General features: G+C 31.8%; 1 protein-coding gene and 1 pseudogene across 1 annotated transcript; one reads left to right on the top strand and one right to left on the bottom strand.

Moving 5' to 3' along the window:
- The first annotated feature begins 1,455 nt into the window (after window positions 1–1,455).
- On the top strand, window positions 1,456–2,367 carry LOC115229166 (palmitoyltransferase ZDHHC3-A-like). Its single transcript, XM_029799571.2, has 3 exons — window positions 1,456–1,745; window positions 1,795–1,989; window positions 2,147–2,367. Exons 1-3 carry the CDS (start codon window positions 1,518–1,520, stop codon window positions 2,240–2,242), a joined length of 519 nt encoding a protein of 172 aa, XP_029655431.1. The 5' UTR covers window positions 1,456–1,517; the 3' UTR covers window positions 2,243–2,367.
- A 6,122-nt stretch (window positions 2,368–8,489) lies between these two features.
- LOC115229165 lies at window positions 8,490–14,875 on the bottom strand (annotated as a pseudogene).
- Window positions 14,876–25,072: the final 10,197 nt, after the last annotated feature.

Genomic DNA, 25,072 nt, shown 5'->3' with positions numbered 1-25,072 from the left:
TATTTTTTCTTATTGTGTTTCGATTCATGTTCCATTTTCAAATATGGTTTATGGCTTTTGCTAACATAAAATTCCATTAGTGTGTCAGGGGTGACACTTGGTGTATGGTGGCTGGGTATCTTTTTGAGTTTCCGTAAGGTTTTCCATAACGACGATGTCCATCAAAGTTGACTCCCATTTTTCTCTGTTCATTTTAGTAATCATGTTAGTTATTTCTTTATTAAGATTTGTGATTTCTGTATTTAAGACTGTTGTTTGGCCCATAGCTTTCTTTAGCTTGTTTCTTTTAATTATAAAGGCCTTCGTTTCGATGTCGAATTTATCTAAAGACTTGAATCTCCCCATTGGAATAAACTTCTTTTGGGCTTGCAAAATCTTTTCATTAATACTAGATAACACAAATTTAGATCATTTGATTTTTGTTTAATTATTACATTAAAATTGATTTGATATAATCAATAAAGCCACAAGAAAAGAAAGCTAAAATTGACATTCAAAAACATTTTTTGCGATATTGAATACGTACAAATAACATGTGGTTTTTAATTCACGTTACAGAAAATCAAATAGTGAATACCGACATAGTTTCTATGTTCATTTATTCACTAATAGTGTCAAAATACAATTTTTACAGACTTAGAGATTTAAGTAAATGTCGGGCTGATAAATAAATTCATAATATGTGACATGGGCAGCGCGTTACACTCAAATGGGGAAAAGTCTATAGTCGGGATGGACAGGATTAAAAAACTTAATTAAATTAATTATTTTTGTAATTGATAATCCAATAATAAGATTGTTTAAAGTTTATCGATAAATGGACAGATTAACATTAATTGAAGGAAGTGTAACGCGCATCCCATACGTATCATTTACTTTTAATTTTATTTGATAAGATAAAACTTTATTTTCTAGCGTGGTCTATTTTAAATTATAAAATCAGCAATTTAACAACAATGTTGAAGGATCTTTTAAAAACCAAAGTTTGTATCAGAAAGTATTGATAATTTAATTTATAAAACGTATTAACGATCTTATCTGATTAATTTTATTCCAAAATAAGGAAATGAATGCAAATATTCATGAATCTTTAAATTTTCTATGATCGAGTAAATTTTATTCTAATAAAAATCCTGGTAGAAATTAATTTTATCAATAATAATCTTTTTTCCCAATTTAATTACAAGTGATTTGCCAACTTAAAGATAGTTGACCCTCTTCCAAAAGTAATAAAATTATTAAATTAATTAAAACGGAAAAATATTTTATCCAGTTGAATAATTAACTAATTTATCTTTTTTTACTAATTAAACTACTTTTTTTTAATATTCGAATACACAATATTCGAATTATTAAAAAATAAAAAAACATAAGCTGTACGTGGTCTAGTTGGCTCATGGATACGTTTTGTCGGTATAAAGTTTACATTTATTTACAATAGTTATCCACAAAACAGAGGTAACAGACAAGCCAACACACGAATAACCAACGAATTCTTTTGCGAATTTCCCCAAGAGATGTCAAAATCAAATTTTTGGTTTGTTAAGGATCTTGGGGGCATTTTGTGCTGCATTTTTACATGGATTTTGATTTTATTTGCATTATTCACGTTTTTAATCGTCGTCCGACCACTTTTTTTCATAAATTCTCCTGAGATTAAATCTAAAATTTTCTATACAAGTTTGTACTTGTTTTTGACGTTATTTGCCATTTTTTCTCACACAAAAACTATGCTTTCGGACCCAGTTTTTTTAAATCTTACAATTTTAGGGTTCTGTCCCCAGAATTGTTGAGAACGAGTCCAATCAAGACACGTTTTTGTCGTCTGGTAGGAAATATCTTGTTTGCAGTATTTGTTCTTCTCTTAAACCTGCCCGGGCACATCATTGTAGTGTATGCAAACGCTGTATACGAAAAATGGACCATCATTGCCCTTGGGTTAATAATTGTGTCGGAGAAGCGAATATAAAGTATTTTCTTCTTTTTCTGGTTCTCTTATTACTATTTTTAGTCGCAAATCAATTCGTTTTCCGAAGCCCACATGGCTTAAATTCAATTTATTATATTTTATTATTAATAATTAAATCAAATATATTATAATAAAAAAATAATTAAAAAAATATATTATAATAAAAAATTAATTTAGTTTTATATTGCATCAATGTCAATTTATTCTGTATTCGCCGCTTCTATTGGGCTCTTAAATTTAACAAAAATTGAAACATCTGGTATACCATATTAATTTAATTAAGACGGTTTGTTGGTTTCTGGGAATATCTCTGCTATTTTTTGCTGGCTTATGATAATTGAAGGAATTTTATTTGCTGTCTTTTCTTTATGTATGATGATTACTCAACTTTATTCTATTGCCATTGATGAAACTGTATTATTCGTTTAATATTTATTTCAGGGAATTGAAAAGCTTCAAAATGATAAAGTCATTTGGTCGTTTTCTAAGCCTGTGTATTTTTGGCGCAATTTAAAAAAGAATTTATTTCACGATCGGCCTTTTTACTGGGCGTTTTTTCCATTTGACTATCCTTCTTCTTATGGACAATATGAGGCTAAAATCTACGCTTTATGAATATAGAATTTATCAAAATATTGTGATAATACTCTTAAGTTATTTGGTACATATAAATTTTTGTTTTTTTTATAGTTTTAATTTGTCGTTAATTTCAAAAAATGGATTTTTAGGTTAATATGCTATTTTATTAAATATAGCCAATTACTTGATATTTAAACAAACTTTTTCTGAAAATATGTTTTAGAAAACAAGACTGTTTATGGATTTAAAACTCGTCAATGAAAACGACACTAGTATATAGAGGATGTGAGATTGTGACAAATCTAGGCTTTGTGTTTCATGAGGGTCCCAGTTGTGCTCTTGCAATTAATAGTTTAAATGCTGAATTTCAGATGGAGTTTAACAATTAGTCAAAAAATATCAATCAAAGATCTTTTTGGTCGCTAAAAAATACTTTCTGGGTGGTAAAGTATGCATTTCTAATTAACCAGACAATACAAGGCTCTTAGCTAAAAGAGAATTCTAATTAAGCTGGCAGTCTAATTCAACTCTCCAGTTTTACTTTTTATTGAAAATAAATTATATGAAAATGTTTTAGCTTATCTTTAAATAAAAAACAATAATATATTAGTAACTTTGACATTATTTAAGTGACTTATGCGACCAAATAAAAACAAAAAAAAGAAAGCTTTAAGTTTTAACAAATAAATCATTTAAATTAGATCCTCAGCAACTATTGGAAAAACAAAATGCACTTACAGGAGAGCTTTTTATTTTACGAAATGAGATAGGTAATTGATCTATTATTATTAAAGTAAATGAAAGAAATGAACAAAAGAAAAATACCTGGGAAACTACTCAATATAAGAAAAAGCTCATTAATGTAAAAAATGAAATGGAAGAACAAGCCGAAACTTACAAATCTGTCAATTCAAGTATTATCATTTTAAAAAATTATCTTTATTAGACTTAATTAGGCAGTTCAAAACATTGCAGGCATCATGTGACGAAATGGTTACGATTTTGCAAAATGAACTAAGAGCTGCCAAATCAGAAATAAGTGCACTCGTAACAATTATCATAAAATAGAAAGCAAAAACCTTAAAATAGAAGAAATGGAACGTGAGTACAAAAAAAATACGGACATGCTAAATCTAGAAATTGACAGTTTAAAAATAAAAATTGATGGAATGGAAAAGGATTTTGAAAATATTTTTAATGTAATTTTTTTATATATTTTAGAATAATATTGATAATTTAGTTCAAAAAATTAGAATGACGAGAGAAAAATGTCGCAATAAAACGATGAATATCATGAAAGCAGATAAAGAATTGCTCGTTAAACTCGGTCTGCTTCCAAAATATAAATGAAAATTCAACACAATAAACTAATTATAACATTTTAATAAATATTCAATCATACTCTAAATACCAAAAATATCGAAAATTAAAATAATTTGGTAATTGCACGTATTCCAAATATTCATCACATAAAACTATTTTTGAACAAATTTTATTAATTCGCTCACACATTTATAAATCGTTCTGTTTGCAGAGTATAATATGATGTAAATCTCAATTAATACTGGTCATGGTAAAGAAAAAACTTGCGTGAAAGCACAAAAAAGAGTTAAACCAAAAAAACAAGGAACCTCTGAAACCTACGGAGCCTCAAAAACCTACTGAGACTCAAAAACCTATCGAACCTAAAAAACCTCCACAGCGGGTAACTGAGTCTGACAACCTAAACCTTTGCTACATCCTCACTATCGAAAACTCAGCACTGTACAAAACCAAGAGGTTTGACCTCCTTTCCAAATTGCCAACTGCTTCGAAAGCCCGGATTTAATCTAGAATTCCGATGCATAGAGGATGCTGCTTTCAAGGAAGAGCTCTCGGAAACCAAAATTTTGGCAAAGCCAGCCATAAACTTGCCTCAGTATCTGAGAAGGCCACTGTCTTGAATCCCTGACTGGATCTCGAACAGCGACCTTGAACTCCATTTACGGGAAACTTCCCTATCAGGATTTAAATTCGAAAGATACACTTGGAATGGAGCCGACATACCGGTCGGTAAACTCACACTGGACTTTAGAGCCGAGGCCAACACCCTCATCCGCTCTAGAATTTCTGCGGGTTTCAGCCATATCCGTTGCAAATGGCACAAGCCCCCAGTTAAAAGATGCTTCCGATGCAATCAGTTTTGGCATACGTCCCACAAATGCACGGAAAAATTTTCGATACCTCCTCTGCGGCGACAAACACAGACACCAAAACTGCCCGAAATCGAATCCCATACCCAATATCCCAGCTGCAAAAACTTGCATTAATTGCAAGAACACTGGCCACCTGGCGTGCTACGATGGATGTCCGTCTGCCAAAACCTCAACAGCAGCCTCAAGGGCTGCGAAGAACCCGCATGCTAAAAGCCCAGTCCGCTGGGTAAAAGCCAAAAGGCACTGAGTCGGTCTGGACAAAGTGGTCATCAACGACTCCGTCCAAAGCCGATTTCAGACATCGCCGGACTCCAGTCCCGACAACATCCCAAGTCAAACACTGATGATCATCCTAGTGTAAAGTTGACCGCTCAGCTGTCCTCCGTAAGAAGGCAGAAGCCCTCCGTGACAAAGCCCTGCCACAACGAGGTGCCTACTCGGAGCAGGACCTACACAACAGAGATGCCCTAATAGAATTCTTTCGCCTTTGTGTAGAAGCCCTGACTAAACTCGGAGTAGATATGGAAATGCTGCAAGAGCTCCTGCTAGAAGGGAGCAATTCAGCAACATAGTCTCCTTGAAAATCATTGCTGTGAATGCCCGATCTATTAAGAGACGGAATCACGGTATCGTTGAGATGATAAACAGCGGCTATTCTGACATTATTGTCGTCAACGAGTCAAAGCTCAAGGACAACCAGTCGTCGGTCACTGGACCTAAAATGGGGCACCTGCTCCACGCCAGGGACCGGTTCATGCATGTTCTATTCTTAAAAACTCCGAGTCCGTAACCTTACCATTATCGAGGACAAGTTATGTGATTTTCTTTCCCCCGAGGTGAAAACTGATTCCTTCTGGCTAAAAGTCGGAGACATATTCAAAAAATTTCCCCCTCTGCACCAGTTTGATCGATGATTTATTCTCAGGTACTGCTCATTATCTTCTCATTAGAGACCTAAACTCGAAGCAAACGGCGTTTGGCTGTCGGATGACCAATCAGGATTGTCGTACACTGAAAAAAGTCACTGACAAGTTTGATGTATTTGTCAGGATCTAAAATCCCGAACCACCATTCGCCTAACGGACCGGACGTGCTTAAGTATCTGCACTCACACTGTCGTTAACCTATGGAAGAACTCAAATCCTTGATGATTTTGGGAGCGACCATCTACCATTGAAGGTCAAAATTCACGTCGGTATTGAAAGGCAAAAACGCGAATTTAATCGGTTCTCTCTCTTTCAAAGATCAACTGGCCGCACTATAGAAGCTCTTAAATGCCTTTCTATGAGACAACATTAGCAAATTTACTACGACTCTGTCCTCGATATCAACTCTGCGAGTGATGGAATAATCAAATTTATGCACCACTATCTCATCTCCTACGCAACCAAGTACGTGCTGGCTACGCGGTGAAGACCAATCTGTGCGCAAAAGTGACGAGAAAAAGCGCTTGAGAAATAAACTCAGACGCTGTGTGGACCTCTTTGACCAGGCCACACTCAAGGAGATGATTTCTGAAATTAGTGAAAAAATAGATATCGATACAAAGCTGGACGCCGCCAGGAAATGGCAGAAGGCTTGTAAAAATCTTAACCACAAAAACCCAAACTTCTGAGACTGTTTTCACAAGGTGTCAAACCTCGCAGGAAAGTCCTCCCCGCTGAGGCTGCACAACCAATCTGGAATGCCTGAATCGCCGGTGAAGATTCCGAACATTTTCGCAAAATATTTGGCCGTAACCCAGGAGGCTCCTCAGGGGACGGGGCAATCCTCGATGTCAAAGCCACTGTTGTGATCATTGCTCGAAACTGGATCACCCAACTGAGGGTAAACTCACCTCGTTCGTCCAAAGAAAATGTACCTGGGCACGACAAGCTCCTAGGGCCTTCAAGGAGCTCCGAAGAACTACACAGGTCCTGGAGTGACTGTTCTCGAAGAGTTTAGATGGCTTGTCCAAAACATGGAAAAGTTCCGAAGTCTGGATGATCAAGAAATTGAAAAGCCGACAATCAAGCTAGTAGCTACCGTCCAATAAGCAGTATTCCAACATCTCAAGGTAACGGAAAATCATGGCAAAGAGCGTCGATTCTGTCGAGAGAAGAACGTTCTGCTCACGCAGCAAGGGGTTCCGCCCGGGATGAAGCTGCAGTGAGTGATTGTTCCTGACGGTGCAGTCCTTAATCTTGAGAGCAACGGAATCAAAGAAATTCTGTCTCTCGTATGCTTAGACATCTCGAAGGCTTTCGACGCGTTTGGTCCGAGACCTGCCGGAAGGAATCCAACTTGTAAATCACCTCTTTTATATGCAGATTAGTCCTCGTCCTTGACACATCAAAAGACGCAAAGACCTCGGAAAGAAGGCTTTCTACCTACAGACGTGATCAAGAGGAGTGTGTGCCAGCAAGCAGCTTCGTTAGCAATGAACAATCCGTTACATTGCAAATAAACACTAAAAAGTCACCAGCTTCAGAGTCTTGGGTCCCTAGCAGAAATGACCGCCCAGCTGCATAGTTAAATTGACGCTAACTTGGTTACTGTCTGCATTCAAGAAAATGAGAGCAAATTTCCTCGAGGCTCTCCGCCTATTAAGAAGCATGTATCTGGACCAAGGACATTCATCTTCGTGTTCTACGCAACCATCTTACCCAGCTTGTTGTACGGGTGGAAGCGTGGTTATACTCGAAAGATCTCGAGAAATAAACAGGCTTGACAGCCTGAAGCTAGCTTCAGCTTGACCCACGAGGCCCGGTCCCAAGCTGGACGGAGAAGGTCCCCGGAATACGACAGGTCATTGAGAAATCTATCCGATCTTCCGCAGACGATCTCAAGTGATGACCTGTTTATGATCGGGACCAGAAACGCCCAGTTGCTCCAGACAGCAATAGACGTCTTCAGAAGAGTTCGACTGCCTCGAGCAGTCGTTCGTTATCGGCGTAAAAAATTTTATTAATGAATCTAATGAATGGATAATAAATGGAAGAAATACTCCAAAGGCAGAAACACAAATTGCATGATTTATAATTGATAATGATTGTTTGAACTCTTTTTATGAACATGCTGCATCTCTCCAGAGATAGCATCCAACCAAGTAAATTTTTTGCTAAAATTCAATGTAAAAAGGTGAATATAATTTTGAATATAAAAAAATTAGAATCATGCCAAGATGTGCTTTAAACTATTAATTTATGATTTTAAAAAAAAATTCGACTTAGAGCATATTAACTTTTTTCTTGGGCACCATATATGTTCTCTCTGATGTTTTATGTGAAATTAGACCTTTTTTTATAAATATCAAATGAATTAAATCTTATTTCCATCTTAAATTGTTAGACAAGTCTACGTTCTTTCCAATTCTAGGCAGAAAAAAGCTGCTGATCTTCTTTTAACCAACTTTTTCGAGAGCAATAACTAAATTTGTTATCTTAGGCATCTTTAACGGGTCAATTGTATAGTTGCTTCAAAAGACAAAAATCTTAATAAGTACATCATATTAATAAAAGTTTGATTGACTTGGATTACTAATTAACTAATCATTAACCCTGTTTGTTTGGAGCCATAAATAATTTTGACATATATAGGAAATAATTGTTGTAATTAGAAATTCTAATTGTGAGAATACCATAAATATTTAAATGTTTAATAAATTATATTAGAATTTCATTTCACACCCAATGCATTACTATATTCCATTAATAAATCATCAATTTTTGATGTCTAAAAATATTAATAAAAATAAAAACCAATGAAGTTATAAGTTCAATTTTTTCCAACGTTTTTTTGATGTTAAAGACCAAAAAATGAGAATTAATTATCCAGGAGAAAGTTCCATGTGAATAACTTACTAATTTGTCTTTATCAAGGGTCAAAAAATGAACTCCTTTTTCATTTATCGATAAAATAAATTTTCAGGAATATACGAAATTTTACTTTGCTAATAAAAAATTACATTTTTAATTTCAAACCGTAACTCGAAAAAATGCTGAACCAAAAAATTCATGCGTAGACATATATTTTAGAAGCTCTAAAGAAGCTTCGTAACAACTGATATTTAAATTTGAAAAATAATTATCAATGACTCCCTTGGCTTAAAAATTCCAAATTACCTGAAAACTTTCGCTGTTTATTTGTAAAAATTGGGAAGGATAAATTTGATCGACATATTTTCTACAGTAAAATAAATATTTTTACTGTAATTGGAATGTGTTATTGATAGATTTCCCCTTCATTCTAAGAATAAGTGCAGCCAATCTATGTGCTGTAGATTTAGAACATCGGTGGAATCCTTGCAAGTATTTATTTAGTTCCTGTGGAAGAACAATTTTGATATCTCCAACTGGATCTGCCCCCAAATGATAATCCAGCCATATTTTCCGAAGAAAAAATATTTGGTACTGCCCAGATGAACCCGAGCAATGAGCGCCCAAAAAATCAAAAATAATCTCATTTGAAGGAATATTTAAAACTAATTTATTTTATAACATGATAAAATACCTTCGTCATTAAACCTAATATACAAGCTGTAGCCAACAGCTGATTTGAGTCCGATACGGCGTACAATTGTATAAACAAGATCGTCTGCTTCAGTAGAGGACTTAATTTCGACAATCTAGAAATATGATTTTATCAGTAAAACCTCTGCTGTATCATCTGGAAGCCAAATTTTGTGATAAATTTGTGTTTTTCCACCTTTTATGGCCATTACTTCAACATAAGTTGGTGGAAATTTTCGAATTCTTTTATCATAAATTATCATTTAAAAATACTTTGAAATTTCTTTAATTTTTTTAACTACTGGAGAAGCAAATTGGTGTTGAGTCTCAATTATGGTGGAAATAATTTTAGTTATTAAGTTTTTTGAGGGTGGGAAAAGTCCACTTAGTAACCAAAGTAATTCCCATGAATGTTTTTGACGAATTTTATTCTCTTTTTGAGTAATTTTATCGACAATTTGAATATAAATTTCATCTCTTAAAGATATGCATCGTAATGGTTTGATAAATATTTCTTTAGCAAGTTTATATGCTGATTTAATGTCGAATTCTGACAATAGATATTCCTCAATATTTTTAAGACAATTTTGTATTGAATCATAATTTTTTTCAGATAGATTTTCGTCATATTTAACTAGAGTTGAAATTGAATTTTTAATTGTAAACTTATCTGTAGAGAAACTTAAAATATTGTCCCAAAACTAAAAAATAAAATCATCAAATACCAATACAGGATCATCAACTTCTTCCAGAAAAGCTAAAACATTGATGTATTTCAAATTTAGCTTTCCTTTTTGTCCTGTTCTAAGATTTAACCCGTAGACTATTTCTTGTTTTGTTATATCATCTCCTCGTATATCCATTTTGATAATGTCCCCGTACTTCCCTACTAAATCTAGGCTGTAAATGATTTCTGTTTTAATCAACCAGCGTCATTTAAAGACGAATTTCTAATAAAAGTTGCATGAAAGGATCGAGCAATCATTCCTTTGTAAATATAATCAATTGAATCGAAGATTTGATAGCCTACAGGAGAAACAAACTCAATTTTTTGAGAATTATATGTTTGAAGGCAACAACACTCATGTGGAACTTTTTTAGCTCTAACAAATGATAACAAATAATTAAAACCTTGTTTTAATAATATCTTTAATTATATGATAAGGAATCTCCAATATTATGTCATTAAATTCGTCACATACACACAATTTTAGAGAATTTACAGTCAAAAGTACATTCTTTCGGACATTATTGTCGGTTATTAATTCTAAGCATTCAAAATGGCGTGAAAAAAGAAATGGATATTTTTGACGAGCCAATTCGACTGTGAATTGTTTTAATTTCTATTTTTCTACTATTTTAAAATTGTAACCTTATTTTTCCACATATTTTCAAATTTATTTTGGTTTGATTTATAATAATCCGTAATTTTTTGTTCCAAACTGTCGGTCTGCCCTTTTTCCCGAGTTGACCCAAAAAGACTATAAATATGTTCTCTTAATTGTATTTTATCAAAAGATGAATGAGTCAAAAAATAATCATTTGAAGCAATCTGAACAACGTCGATTTCCTAAATAATTATATTTCAAATAAAAAACAGCAAAATGAGAATTCTTGCGATTTGTCAAGTCTCTTATAATTTGTGCATATGCAATGTCTAAGGCCATTGCATCTGAATTTGTCGTCTCCCAAGGATAGAATAGTTCTTTTTGAAAGACAAGATACCAATCGGGTGACTGAATGTCTATCCCTCTTTCACAAGCCAATATTTCACAACGGCAAATTGCATCGAATACAAATTCATTGCAGCAGCCCAACGAGGAGGACTATATAGCAAATAAGAAATATTAACTTACATCATCGATACAATAAATAAACAAGGAAAAGGTTTCGGTAGATTTAAGTTTTAGAATTTTACTTATTTTCGTGCAAATTTCTTCAGAAGTTGACAACAAATCCGTTGTTATATTTAAAGGATCTCTTCCTGGAACTTGTATTTTTAGAACAGGCAAAGTAAAGTTTTCTGTTGCCTAATTGAAACTCAATTTACAAATTATGCGAAACCATCAATTCAACGTTAGATGGAGGGAAAATACGTAATACATAAGAAGGACATCGAATCAATCTCTGTTGGCAAAAAAGTGCCATTTTATGCAAACAAGTCTCCAAAAAATCTCTAAACTTTGATTTTATAATGAATTATTTAAACATCATCTGGTGGATTGAACAAACTGCAAACGAGAGCAGCAACAGTCCAACATTTTTTTGACATTTCTGTTGTAAAATTTTTTAGTTTTAATAAAAACATAATTTGTGCATATAAAATAATTCTAAACAATATAAGATTAGCAAATACGATTGTCAACCTTAGTTCCCGCCTTAGAAGACAATTGCAAATTAAAAATTGAACCTTTTCTAAATCAGACGAGGGACGATTTATAAAATTTATTTTCCTCTTGGAATTATTATCGCAAAGAAAATCTCCATTAATTTCTCGGGTCACATGGCTATTAAACTTTTAAAATTTTGTTTAAAAGTTATTTACCCGTTTTCCTTTCAAAAGACTGATTACTTCGGGTCTTTTTCAATGCCCACAAATCTCAACAAAACTTTCCAAATTTCCAAGGCAATCTAAAAATGTATTTTATAAATATGTACACGACAGTTTTCCTCCGTAAGGTCATTTAATAACAAGTCCAAATCAGTTGGTAATTTCTTTCCAAAGCTTTGGCAAAATTCTTTAGAGTTTGAAAAAATTTTCTGAGTTCTCAAAGTTCGATTCTGTAATTTATAAAAGCAAAGACAACATAATGTCGTGATTTAAACATCATTCGAATAACATTTTGCAGCTTTGTTGTTGTTTCAGCGAGTTTCGAATTTTTCTAAATCATCTAAATTAATGAAACTTTCAATGAAAAAAATTCGCTTTGTTTTAAAACTGAACGTATAACCGACTGAATTGTTGTAATTGACATAATTTTTTTATCAGTTAACCGCCGATATAAAGCAGCTCGGAAAAGCAGAAATTTAATTGTATTTTGGAGAAAAATTAAACTTTTTCCAATTTTTTCAAAATACGCCTTTCCTATAATTCCACGTACGCTGCTTTGAAGGCAAATTACATAATCAACGATTCTCCGATCTCGTTCTTTTTCAAGAAATTTATAATCGATTTCCTAAAAACAAGTAAAATTTATTAAACTCTGAGAAATATTTTATTCGTGCCAATTTGAAAATTTTTTCCGGCCAAAAACGTATTACAAAATTTATGAACAAGTTCTCGCTTTTCTGAACACGAAAGACATTCAAATTGAGCATAATTGGACGAATTGGTGAATAAAATACCAAAACGAGAAACAAATTTTGAAAAATGTTGTCGAATTGGATAACCTAGTTTACGGATTGCAATTGTCTCCAGCATTCCCGAATATCTGAGTTGACGTAAACACAATTGACGGGAAAAATTCTAAAATCATTACGAAATTAATTCTACATTTGGCATTTTTTCTTCATTTGGTTTAATACAACGGACATAAAATGGTTCGGCTTTACTTAGCATAAGAATGAGTGTATCTAACGACTCTTTGAATTGTTTCCCAATGCAATGAGGCCTTTTTTTGTCTTCAAGCTTAAAGAGGTAAATAAAACGAACAAACTAGGTTAATCTCTTCGCGGAAAATAAAACGAAGAAAGTCATTTTTAGATGTCGCCAAAACTTCTGTCACGTAACGGCTAAATGAATCTCGATTTTTTTCCAGAAAATCTAAATTATTTATTAATATTTGTACTATTTGTTTCATAAATAATTACTCCGGCAAAATGTTTTATGGCAAAGAATTTATCGGCCTCTGATTTTGATTGAATATAAACAGATGAGTATTTATGTTGAATGTTCATTTTTTGTAAGAGAGAATTGTCGGTTCCCTAAAATCAAATATTTTCAAAACCTGAGGAAATATGCTTTCTTCGTTTATTAGATCAAATATGTTTAATTTTCTTTCAGCTAACAAATCGAGGACAATTTGGTTATCGATAAAATCAATTTTACTCCAATCAATTTGCTCCAGTGCGTATTCCGACTGTTCTAACTTAAAAACGTGGTTTAGAAAAAATTGATGAAGTTTTTCGTTTGCGTAGTTTATGCACAATTGTTCAAAACTACAAGAATAAATTTTAATCTTCCCAAAAACAATAAAATAATTCAGATATACAAGATATATAAGCTACCTGTTGGATTCAAAACATTCAAATCCGTATATATCAAGGATTCCAATAGAATTCAAAGAAAAGGATACTCGTTGTTTCATGTTATTTTTTAAAGTTTGATTTACTGCCTCAATGAGATAGTCAAAAATGCGATAATGAATTCTTTTAGCAAGTGCATCACGCACATTTATAGCAGAACTTACTGACAACTGGGAAACAACTGTTTCCGAACAAGCAGCCCTTATTTTTCCTTTAGTAAGTGAATTTTCTAACATTTCAATAGATTCGATCTATAATAAAATATATTAAATTAACACCTTCAATAACTCAGCAACTTTTGTTAAAGCACAAGTGTTCTTTATTTTTGTCGAAGACGTTTCTTAGTTTTAACACGTTTTATCAGTTATACCACAGAATTTAATTTGTCCAATATGCAGAATTGCAGCTAATAGATTAATAATGTCGTGTGTTTTGTCATTTATTCCAAGTGAGCTCATAGTTGATAAAATCGAAGCATAATCTAAAGCGTATTTTTCTGGATCTGACACGCCCTTTTAGTAAAATATTTAAAAATTTAACTTGGTTCATTAAATAATCATAATCTTCCGGATTTTTGAGTGAAAGTTTAGATTTTTCTAATTCATTCATTCCATATAACATGTTGTAAAAAATATGATAGGAACTTTCCCCGTATGCCTAATGAAAAATATAGTTTTAGAACAAAATATTTTTTAACTATTTAGGATATGGTTACAAATTGAAAAATTAATTTAACCTGAAAGCAAACTCGACATTTCTCGAGTAGGTAGTGGAAAATTTGAGCGGATTTTATGGCTCCATCTGAATCGTATAAGATCTGGATATATTTTCCGAACCTTGAAGAATTGTCATTTCTAATAGTTTTTGAGTTTCCAAATGCTTTAAGTCGATATCGATTTAATACCTTCTATAAGTGGGCTAGCCATTAATAAATGTTGTTCAATAGCCGATTTCTGATTACTTAAATAAGCCAAAAATTGGATAATCAATTTTGTAGATTCAGTTTTTCCAGAACCCGACTCGCCACTAAAATTCCAGAATACCTTCCACCTTATAATTAAACATTGATGTCCTAAATGATTTTGAATGTTCGTATAAGCAGAATTTGCCAATGCAAATAAATGTGGTTTTTCGTCACCAATTATTTTTCCTTTATATTTTTTCATAAAGTCTTCTTGGTAGATTGGAAGAACCTGATAAGGATTAACAGCAACTAGAATAGTTCCTGTATATGTCTAGACTTTATAATGTTGTAAATATACGTAGATCACGTTTTTTTTGTAGCGAACTTGGAGATTGCGAAGGACTGAAGCCTCCGACATTTCTTCCAGTAAAATCATATCATCGAAATCTTCTTCTGTGCTCATAGGAATTAAATTGCTGAATTCTGAAATCCAGTAATCCTAATTTATTGAATTCTATAATATTGAACGTTTCCGTCATCATCTAAAACTTGGACACGAGATTTTTCGACTTTTAGAATTTTGCCTCCTATAGGGATTGCAGCCTTCATTGATTTGTTTGGTAAAATAAAAACGGCGTCTCCCTATAAGTTAATTTGAAAAAATGATACTGGTCTAATTTGAGCCATTTTGCAATTCTAAAATTTAGTTATCGTTCTTATAAATAATAAACCGTTAGCAACAATTGATTTTCTATTGCTTGGATATTAATTTAAAAAATTTAAATTTATATTTAATTGGATTTTTGAATCAATGTATATCTTTTAAATTTCTGCAATCATATATCATTTTAAATTTAGTAAATAATTACATTTAGTACTCGGTTGCCTTGTAGTCTTTTGTCTTGAATCAATTATAGATTTAATGTTAGCAATTATTATAACCACTTATGATAAAATAAAAGCACATCTTTGTTTTATAACCACGATATTCAATATAATTTATCAATTATTAGCATCACTTGTTTTGTGAATACAGAAAATTTACAAACTTAATTTAAGTTATTTTTTATTTAAAAAATGCGGAGGTGCCACTTTCTCTCAATAATTTATTAGTTGTAAAAACATTCTGGGCATCTAAATGAAATTGTTTTTTACAGTAGAATATTAAAGTTTTTGTAATATTTTTTATAAAGACCAGTTATTTGTTGACTATTTCTAAAATATAGTCTGTTTGAGGTAACATTTTTTGATTTAAAAAATCAAAATGATTATTTTAAAATGGTTTTATAGATTTATATTTTAAAAAAAAACATGATTGCATCAAAAAAGATCCAACACTGATTTTTACGGAAAGAGATATCTGATGTGTTTTTCCTTGATCATTCTGAAAGCTTATTACTTAATTAAGTTTATAGTTTAAAAATACGGTACTTTTGCATTTCATGCATCACGAAATAAGGCTCTAAATAAATTAATGATTTTTGAATAATAGATTATCTAAAATTCAAAAAATGACATGCCGATTCTGTAAATATTATTATACATTATTTTAAGTCAAATTTGTGGGCATGAGTGACACAGTTGTAATGGAAAATACACAGTTGTAATGGTCTGAAATAAAGTCTGTTTCCTTTCTTTAGGAGGATGAAATCTTCCTGAAAGAAGAAAAATGTTCTAAAAGACATTCGATGACCCTTCAGCGAGAGAATACAACATGTGTAAAAGCGAGTGTCGAACTTATAGTTCTGTTAGAAACGATATAATAATAGAAAACTTCATTTTAGGTACTTGACTCGAAGGCATTAAATATTCCAAGTTATTTTTTAGAATTTTTATAGAGAAGGCAAGTGAGCCATTTGGACAACTCTTTTGATTGTTGATAGATGCGATTGTTCGATTTTGTCCACCGAACATTATACAGCGTAGAAAAAACTAACTTGATTTTTCAATAATAACTTTTTCCGCCAAGGAACTGATTATAAGCATCTATATGAAGCCCATAACGGTTTCTTTTTAGGTAGGGGGTCGTTAATAGCTCAGCTTTGACTTTGTCGGTATCTTTTTAACACCAATAAGTCGTTAAAATTTAGCACTAAGTCTAATATTCAAAAATATGTCATTAATTTATTTCGGGCCTTATTTCGTGAAGCATTAAATGCACAAGTATCGTATTTTTAAACTATAAACTTAAATTATTATAAAGAAGATTGAACCTCGTCGTATTTCTTATTGAAATCAAAGTTCTTTTCGAGTTGATATTAACGACCCATTTATTTTGTGAAACAATGTATCAGATTAAAAATTATTTAGAACTTTAACAATGAAAATAAAAAAAGTCCACGAGGAAAGACGACCTCGATCTGCGAACTATTTAAGTATTCTATAATTGATAATAAATCTTAATAATAAAATGGTGTGTGTCTGTCTGTGTGTGCACCAATTTCAAATTTGCAAAATACAGATAAATTGTCTAAATCCTTTCCTGTTATAATTCTCCAATAATAAGGAATAAGGCTAAAATGACGAGGTCTTCTAAAAATCTTTTACCACAAAAACAAACTTATCAAGAATAACTTCAATGATGAGGTCCTTAAAACCTTCCCACCAAAAAAATTAAAAAAATATTTTCTGCATTTTTATCCTTCGTTGCTAATTAAATACTTATTAACACTTTTACATAAGAGAAATTATAATTGACCTGTAAGACTGAAATTAGCAGATCGCACGACCTTGAATATAGTGCAATTAACATATTTAAAATAAATTTTAACAGTTATAACAACATTAGCACAATCATTATCACAATTGACCTACAATTGACAGCGAAATTAGATGAATTTTTGTTAAAATATTAACTATTTATTTAAGTTTTTGGTGAGTGTTTTTCCATGTACAGCTGTATCTGGGATGCTCAAGATTAGGCAGAAAAGAAAATTTATTCATATATTGCCAAGAAAGACGGACGACAAATATCTTTTATCAACAGGCGTTATAAGGTTACATCAAACCAAATCATTTAATATATCTACATAAACTTATAGTTGTTGTATGAAACAGGCGCTCCGCAGGAGCTAGGTCGCGGTAAGCGAAGCGAGCTGCCGAGCTAGTTTAATTTAAAATTATAAAATTTATAAATTTCCCGTTATTGTTCGCGTTATGGTTATTGCTGATAAGGAAGGTCAGTATATATCTCACTTAGTCCAATAGAACTTGCCAGAATTGACCGAGAACTTATTAATGGAGAGTCTTCAGACGTGGTTCCCCAACCAAACGAGAAAGAGGCTTCTGCTGTGGTGGAGAAAAAGGAAGAGGTTACCGTCGAGGTCAAACCAGAAGAGCCAAAGAGTATTTTGTGTGGTTGATGGATCGTAGAGCCCAAGAGAGTGCGTTATTCAATGAAAGACATGATACACCTGAAGCCGGAAGAATCAGAAGAATCCAAATTAAATTACGAAAAAGAAGCCGTAGATAATTAAAATTGACAATTTAGAAATCACTTGATTCGGTGTACCGGCCGACTCCTAGTAACTACGAGGAGTGTGTTTCGGAGTGGGAGGAAGAATTCGGAGATTTGTTTTCAGACTACGTGGAGTGTGGGGAAGAATTCGGAGATTTGTTTCTAGACGATTTGATCGATTATGATGATCATTTTTCCTTTTAATAAATTTGAATGAAAAAATACAAAATTTATAAAGAAAAAATCACATAATTTTTAGGTATATCCTGAAAAACGTTTAATATTTCTAAAATTATATTCGTGCGAGCAATTTATTCGAAATTATAAATCGATATTAATTGAATTCTAATTCATTTCCTTGCATAATTTTAATTGGGTGGCTGGTTTGTGTCAATGTCAGACTCTGAAGATTATAAAGTAGTGATAATGGGATCAGGAAGTGTTGGAAAAAGTGCAATTGTTAGTTATATATCGAATAATTATAATTTAATGATTTCAAAATCTAATGTCAATTTAGACTCAGAGATTTGTAAATAACGCATTTTACGAGATCTATGAGCCCACAATACTAGACACGTTCAGTAAAACGATCGGTTTCCAAATTTTCTAAAATAAGCATTTAGAAGTGAAAGGGAAAGACATAAACATTGAGGTGATGGATACCGCGGGAACCGAACAATTCATGACAATGTCACAATATTACATGAGCAGCGGAAACGGTTTTATAGTCGTATTCAGTTATCTTGACTTACAATCACTCGAATTTGCAAATAAAATAATTAAAGATATTAAATCAGCTCGAGGAACGGATGATGTATGTCAGTAATCGATAATTCTAAGGTTCCAATTATCCTTGTTGGCAATAAAAAAGATATCACTGATGGAATTAAAGTAACAAAAGCACAAATTGATTCCATTTTATCTGAGGAAAAATGCTCGTTTTTGTCTACTTCTGCAAAAACTGGGGAAAACGTCAATAAAGTGAGTTTTAGTTAGATTTTTAATTAAGATAGATTTTTGAACAAGTTGTGCTTCTAGGTAAAGATCCGAAGAAAAAAAAAGGAAAATGCAAAATTATTTAAATATCAATTGATGTTTTAATACTTATTAGTGTCCGTTTTTTTCCTGAATTTTATTATTATTTTTATTTATGTTGAAACATTACTTATTGGGTCGAGAACTCAAAATACTTTTAAAAATGATCTTATTTTTTTAATTTAAAAAAGTAGTCTTGTTTTTTAGGGAACTCTTTTGGAAAGTTTTGTTATTTAATATATGATTTTTTTATTTTTTAACTATTGAATATAATTTATGATAAATATATTTAAAAATTGATATTTCAACGTGATAATGTTTGATGTTGTAGTGGTTGATACAAATGGATTTATAAAAAATGTTCAATTTCAAGTAATAATTACTTAAAATCAATTATTTTACCAGAATCTAGCTCATAAAATATATACAATCGAAGAAGTGATAGGCGAAATCAAGGATCTCGAAACTCGTCGAAGATTAAAAACAATCCCTTACAAACTTAATTTCAAAGAACCATGCTCAGATTCGATATCTTTTGGTACTTCTTAAACCACAACTTAGTCCAAAAATTCATAAAACTCTCAGGAGACAACCGCAGCCTATCCTCTGTCGATATTAAGCTCATTTCCCTCGTCCATCACCTCGATGTGGAAGAACATGGCGGATCCTCACATTTGCGGTCAAAACCCGGAAACAAAGTATCCCCAATTTTGCTAAAACTGACAGAAAATTGTAATTGGCGGGAAAAATGAAGGAGGAAATGAAGACGAGTGGATAACCTCAGAGAATTTTTCTAGTTTTTTTAACGAGGATTCTGCAGAAGAGAATCCTCGGGTGGTGTGTTTCTCTACTGATTTTGCAATACAAAATGTTCTCATACAAATGGGCCTTTCGGTCATTTCTTCGGAGGGGATGTTGATTAAAACTCCACGTTCTTACGTCCTTCGATGTTTTCTCTGCGAACAGTTTTTATTTTGATATTTTGTTTAGAATTGTGACGAATAATACAAAAATATTTTGTCCTTCGTGTGGACATAAGACATTGCGCAAGACGACGGCACAAGTTGAGGCGGACGGGACACTTTCGCTATTTTTTGCGAAAAATAAACATTTTTCTCTTGCCAAATACAAAGTTTTGTATTTTTTTCTATTTTAGAAAGAGGTTGCAAGACCAAAGGGAGGGAAACATGGACAAGATCCAGTCGTAATGGAACATCAGCGAATTCCTCATCAATTTGTACCAAAAAAGTATTCAAAGAAATGCAATTTGTTGGATTTGGAATTTGTAGATAGTTCCGAACCATTTTCCAAGAGAGATCTAAGCAGCCGTGCACACGTTGTGCGAGCTCGAAATATGCCCCTCTAATTGTTTTCCAATAAAATATATACTTTATTTGTATATAAGACCGAGGCCTTCTGAAAGAGAGAAACAACACTTTACTGATATCTTAAAGGCGTAGAGATAAAAGTTATTGAGATAGGCGTTTTTCTGGGATAGTTCGAACAAGAGAGTAAAGAATTAGTTTTTAATATTCATTTGAATATCACTGTCACATTAACGAGAAACTTTTTGTACCTGGTATCCTCAAGATGTTGTTGAGCAGTTTATATTGGGGGAAATTTTCAGTATTATGCACACAAAAGATATGGCAACGATTTGAATCAACGGTTTTGTATAAATGCTGACATATTTTTATAATAATAATTAAGAACTTTCACTATTTCTTCTGTGAATCGTGAAGTCTCATTTTGTTACTTTGTATCATATCTTTATAGCAAAAATAGGAACTTTCAATTTTTTACAATTTGTTCAATACTTGACTTTTTTCCGCATGTCTTTTTCTTTAATTTTCAAAATTTAGCGCAAAACAGAAAAAAGTCGAGTTCGTTAACGAAATTGCGGACTTGATGCTTATAAATTAAAATTTGTATTCATAATTGTTTCATTTTTAAGCAAGCGAGTTTAAAAAATAAATTATTTAAATTGTTTATTTTTGCTGGTGTTAATGCTTTAGTTTGTAATTTTATTAAAATGTTCCTCCACGTCGTTAAAATAAATTTTAAAAACTTCGTTCAGGAGATCGGTTTTTTGAAACTGATATCACTTGCAATTGTATGCTCAAACTTTTCTTCATTCGCGTCAGCCTCTCGCCTATCGAAATAGCTGGCTTTCTTTATTTTATTTATTTTGTTTTTTTCTTCCGGAAAATAAATTACATAAATTTTACAAAAATTCTTAAAGTGGTCCAGATTTTTCTGTATTTCTAAAAATTTTTAAATAATTAAAAAAGATTTTTATTATGTGACATGGTTTGCGTTACACCTATGGGCCGCGTGATACCTGACGTGACCTTGAAGCTTAACTTAATGTCAATATTGTAATTAATATTAAACTTCAAAGAATAATAACTTGTTAATTATTTTTTAAGTCTGGACATTGGCACAATCGAAATTTCGCTCATCGAATTTTTTATCTATTAAATTTAAATGTTTAAACTACCTCAACGCGATTGTTTGATAAAATACTGATAATTTCTGCAGATGGATAATATGGAGATTCAAACTTATCCAGTCGCAACGAAGGATTGTTCCAAAGTCTTTTTAACTCGAACCTAAACATTAATTTTTATGCATACTTTATCACCAACACTAAATTCATACTTACTATTGTAAACATTCATTTTTCTGTTCATCGCTTTGTAATAATTAGAATTAGGATCAATGAGGTTGATTTCGAACTGAAATCTTTTCGGACTTGTAAACGAATAATTACAATCATCTACATATAGAAATTCAAATTACATGAATTTTCAATTAAACTCGGACAATTGTTTGCATCATCGACTTGATCAGGACTCAACAAATCATTACTTCAATTATCTAAGAAATAATTTTATAATTACAACCATAAAATATTGTATTTATTCCACTTATTCCCCGGTATCTTTCAAAAGAGCTCTCATTAGAAGATGAGTGGACAGAAATGTTATAACTGTACACTGCATTTTCTAATTTTTTCAGGCACTTTTTATTATCATTGTCGATCATTTTTGCCATTTTTCTTGTAATTGACTGGTTGAAGCGTTCGACAATCCCTTGTGAGCGGGGATTGTTTGGCCTTCCGTGAATTCGTTTGATATTGAATTCCTCACATAGATTGGTCATTTCACGATTCTTGAATTCAGTCCCATTATCGGACTGAAGAAATTGACACGGACCATTTAAGAAAAATAATGATCTGAGGTTTTCACAAACTTCATTTGAGGACTTAGTGTAGAGCGGCCTCGCAAATGCAAATCTATAAAAATTGTTGAAAAAACTAACCTGCTATATACGTCAATGACCGTTAAAATCCATTTAAAATTTTTATTTATAGTAGAAAAACTTTTCAGATCTATAAGATCTATCTGAAATCTTTCATTTGGGCAAGTGCAAAGACATGGCTATTTATATCTCCAATCTAGGATTTAAAAAAGTTAAAACTTTTAAGGGTCGCGCAAATTTACAAATTTCACAGTTTCGAATGACTTTTCGAATAATCTCATTTTTAACTGTGAAATATCGTTGTCGACATTCATATTCAATTTTGTTAACTCCTCCATGCGAGAAGTCATGCAAACTTTTAGCAACGATCTCCATTTCGGGTTCATTGTCTAGACAAATCACTAGCTTGTGATCTGAATTCTCACATTTAAGATACAATCTATACATTTACAATTTGTATGATACCTTTCATTAATTACAGTAAAATTTTCAATTTTCTTAACTAGTCTATATTTTTTTTGCTTGTAAGATGTTCATGAAATTTATCCTGTAAAGCATCTTTTAAAATTTGATATTCCAAACTATTCTTTACATAACCTTTGTACGAGGACATTGCTGCAAAATATACTTGCACGCTAGAAATAACTCAAGAAATTTAGGTTTTCCACCAAAAAAATCAATTTCTGATAATTAAATTCCTACAAATATAATTTTTTGTCAAAATGAGAGAGTCTTTAGCTAATTTAGTAAATTATTAAATGATAAGAATGAGTCGCGGTCTAATTAAAAGATTTATAATTTAATCCCATCAATGTCATAATTGCACATTTCAAGGTCACGTCAGGTATCACGCGGCCCATAGGTATCGCGCAGCCCATGTCACATATTAAACGTGAATTAAAGGATTATTCAATTACCCTTCATGGAATTAACAAATAGTTATTAACTAACTAAATTTCCGGCCTCGTAAATGGAAACACAGTTTCCACGTACTATGGCCAAGGAAATCCTTTCGAAAAGCCACTTGGACTCGCGTGGGTCTCCCCGTTTATGGGAGATCATGCGGCCAAGCTTTTTTAGAAAGGAAAGAGACTTTTCGCCGATGACGCCGGAAGTCTCGATTATTTAATTTAAATCAAAAGAATAATTAATTTTCTATTCAATTGCTTTTAGGGTTTCTCCTACTGTTTTTTTCAGTCCTGGCAATCCAGACATAATTTAGCATATATTTTTTCTTGTAATTTTTTCCTATTGAATCCTGATCATCAATAATAGTTCTCGTCATTTTATAATATTCCATATTGATGGATGACGATATCCCGTCAAATTATATAATTTATTGTTTCATTCTTCACAATAGTTGTTTGCTCTTTCGTCATTATTGAGCGTGGCTTCATACACATTCCATAAAATTAAAGGTAACAATGTAGGAATGTGCTGTATTCTAACAGCTAAAGGCTTTTCTTGATTATTTAAGCAACAATAATAATCAAGAAAATATGTTCGATCAAAATAATCTACTATATATTTTAAATCTGGAGCATCTTCTGGTATATCTTGAATAGGCAAAAACGCAAGAGCGTCTATTATAGCGAATTAATATTTTCTTTATATTCTTTTGCTAAATGCAATTCTTGAACTTTTCTCCAACTTGACTGCCTTAGATGATAATAACATCCTCTCATATGTATTCCTTTCGCAAATACTGCAAGGACAGCTCGAAATACCGAATCTTAGAAGTCTGCCATAATAGTTTTAAGACAAAATTCCAAATTCAAATTATGAATTATATTTTGAATAGTCTCAAAAAAGTCTTCGTATATCTTTCTTGATTTAGTTTGGAATTTGCCAATAACGTTAAATTAGTATTGGTACTAAATATTAAAATTCTATCGTTTTTTCTATGATTATCACAACTTTATTTGAGTTTCGTCCAATTCGTCATTGTGAGAGATTCCTTCTTGAAGAAACTTAAAGTTATGATCTGTTCGTAAGTTTACTCTGCATTTTTGTGGAGATTTTTTAATAAAACAAAAAATTATATAAATTTTTGTGGTCGAGGGCATTGTATACATATAACCTTTGAAACAATTTTTTTTCCTCCTTTGTTAGATGATAATATCTTTATTGTGTAACTTATTTTTGCGGTATTCATAATATTTAAGATAAATAGTCCGTTAACATAATATAAAAACTTTTAACATAAAAACATTTCCAGATAGGCCTTGAAATTGATTACAAGTCACTTTTATTATTACCTTGAAATTCTTAAACATGGAAAATAACCACATTAGAACAATGATTAATTGTATTAGTTATGGTAAGTGCTAATTTTGAAAATCAGGATTCGCCAGTGGCCGCACCGCGGATAGCAAGCGAGTTACCTCTCAAGATTGCTATCGATTCTTAAACTGATTTAGGAAAAGCGATTATTTCAAAACGGAAAAAAGTCAAGTTCATTAACCAAATTATGGACTTTTTGTTTTGCGTTGACATTCGAAAATTTATAGGGAAAAAAATTCAAAAATAGAAAAAAGATATGCAGGAAAAAAGTCAAGTTTGAAAAAATTCAATGATTTTTTCCCATTGAAGAAATTAACCGCGATAAAGATTAATTCAAAATAATTTATGTCAAAAAATTGAAAGAATGATTAATTTTAAATTGTAGATAATATGTGACCTGAATTGTTTCTGACGGCATGACCTTGATAGTTAGTCATCCTGTCAAAAATATCTCAATAACCTTTAGAACTTGACACAAGTTATAAGATTTAAACAATTTTAACGAATTCAGTATTTTAAAATATTTAATTATGATAATTTAAAGCTGATTTCGATATTGATAATCAAAAACAGATTCTTTACGTAAGAATAAGTTTTTTAATTTCTTATAAACATTTCATCAAGCATATTGAACATGGAAGCATATTTATT

This window comes from Octopus sinensis, unplaced genomic scaffold (assembly GCF_006345805.1).
Source record: "Octopus sinensis unplaced genomic scaffold, ASM634580v1 Contig12060, whole genome shotgun sequence".
Lineage (NCBI taxonomy): Eukaryota > Metazoa > Mollusca > Cephalopoda > Octopoda > Octopodidae > Octopus > Octopus sinensis.
The sequence above is the reverse complement of the archived record's forward strand: the minus strand, read 5'-3'. Positions and strand labels throughout refer to the sequence as shown.

What these genes read in the sequence shown, in the direction of transcription:
- LOC115229166 (XM_029799571.2), top strand. Translation starts at nt 1,518, where the DNA reads ATGTCAAAATCAAATTTTTGGTTTGTTAAGGATCTTGGGGGCATTTTG. An exon ending in AAACTATGCTTTCGGACCCA is followed by an intron (nt 1,746 to 1,794) that starts GTTTTTTTAAAT and finishes AGAATTGTTGAG; the next exon opens with AACGAGTCCAATCAAGACAC. An exon ending in AGTATTTTCTTCTTTTTCTG is followed by an intron (nt 1,990 to 2,146) that starts GTTCTCTTATTA and finishes AAATTAATTTAG; the next exon opens with TTTTATATTGCATCAATGTC.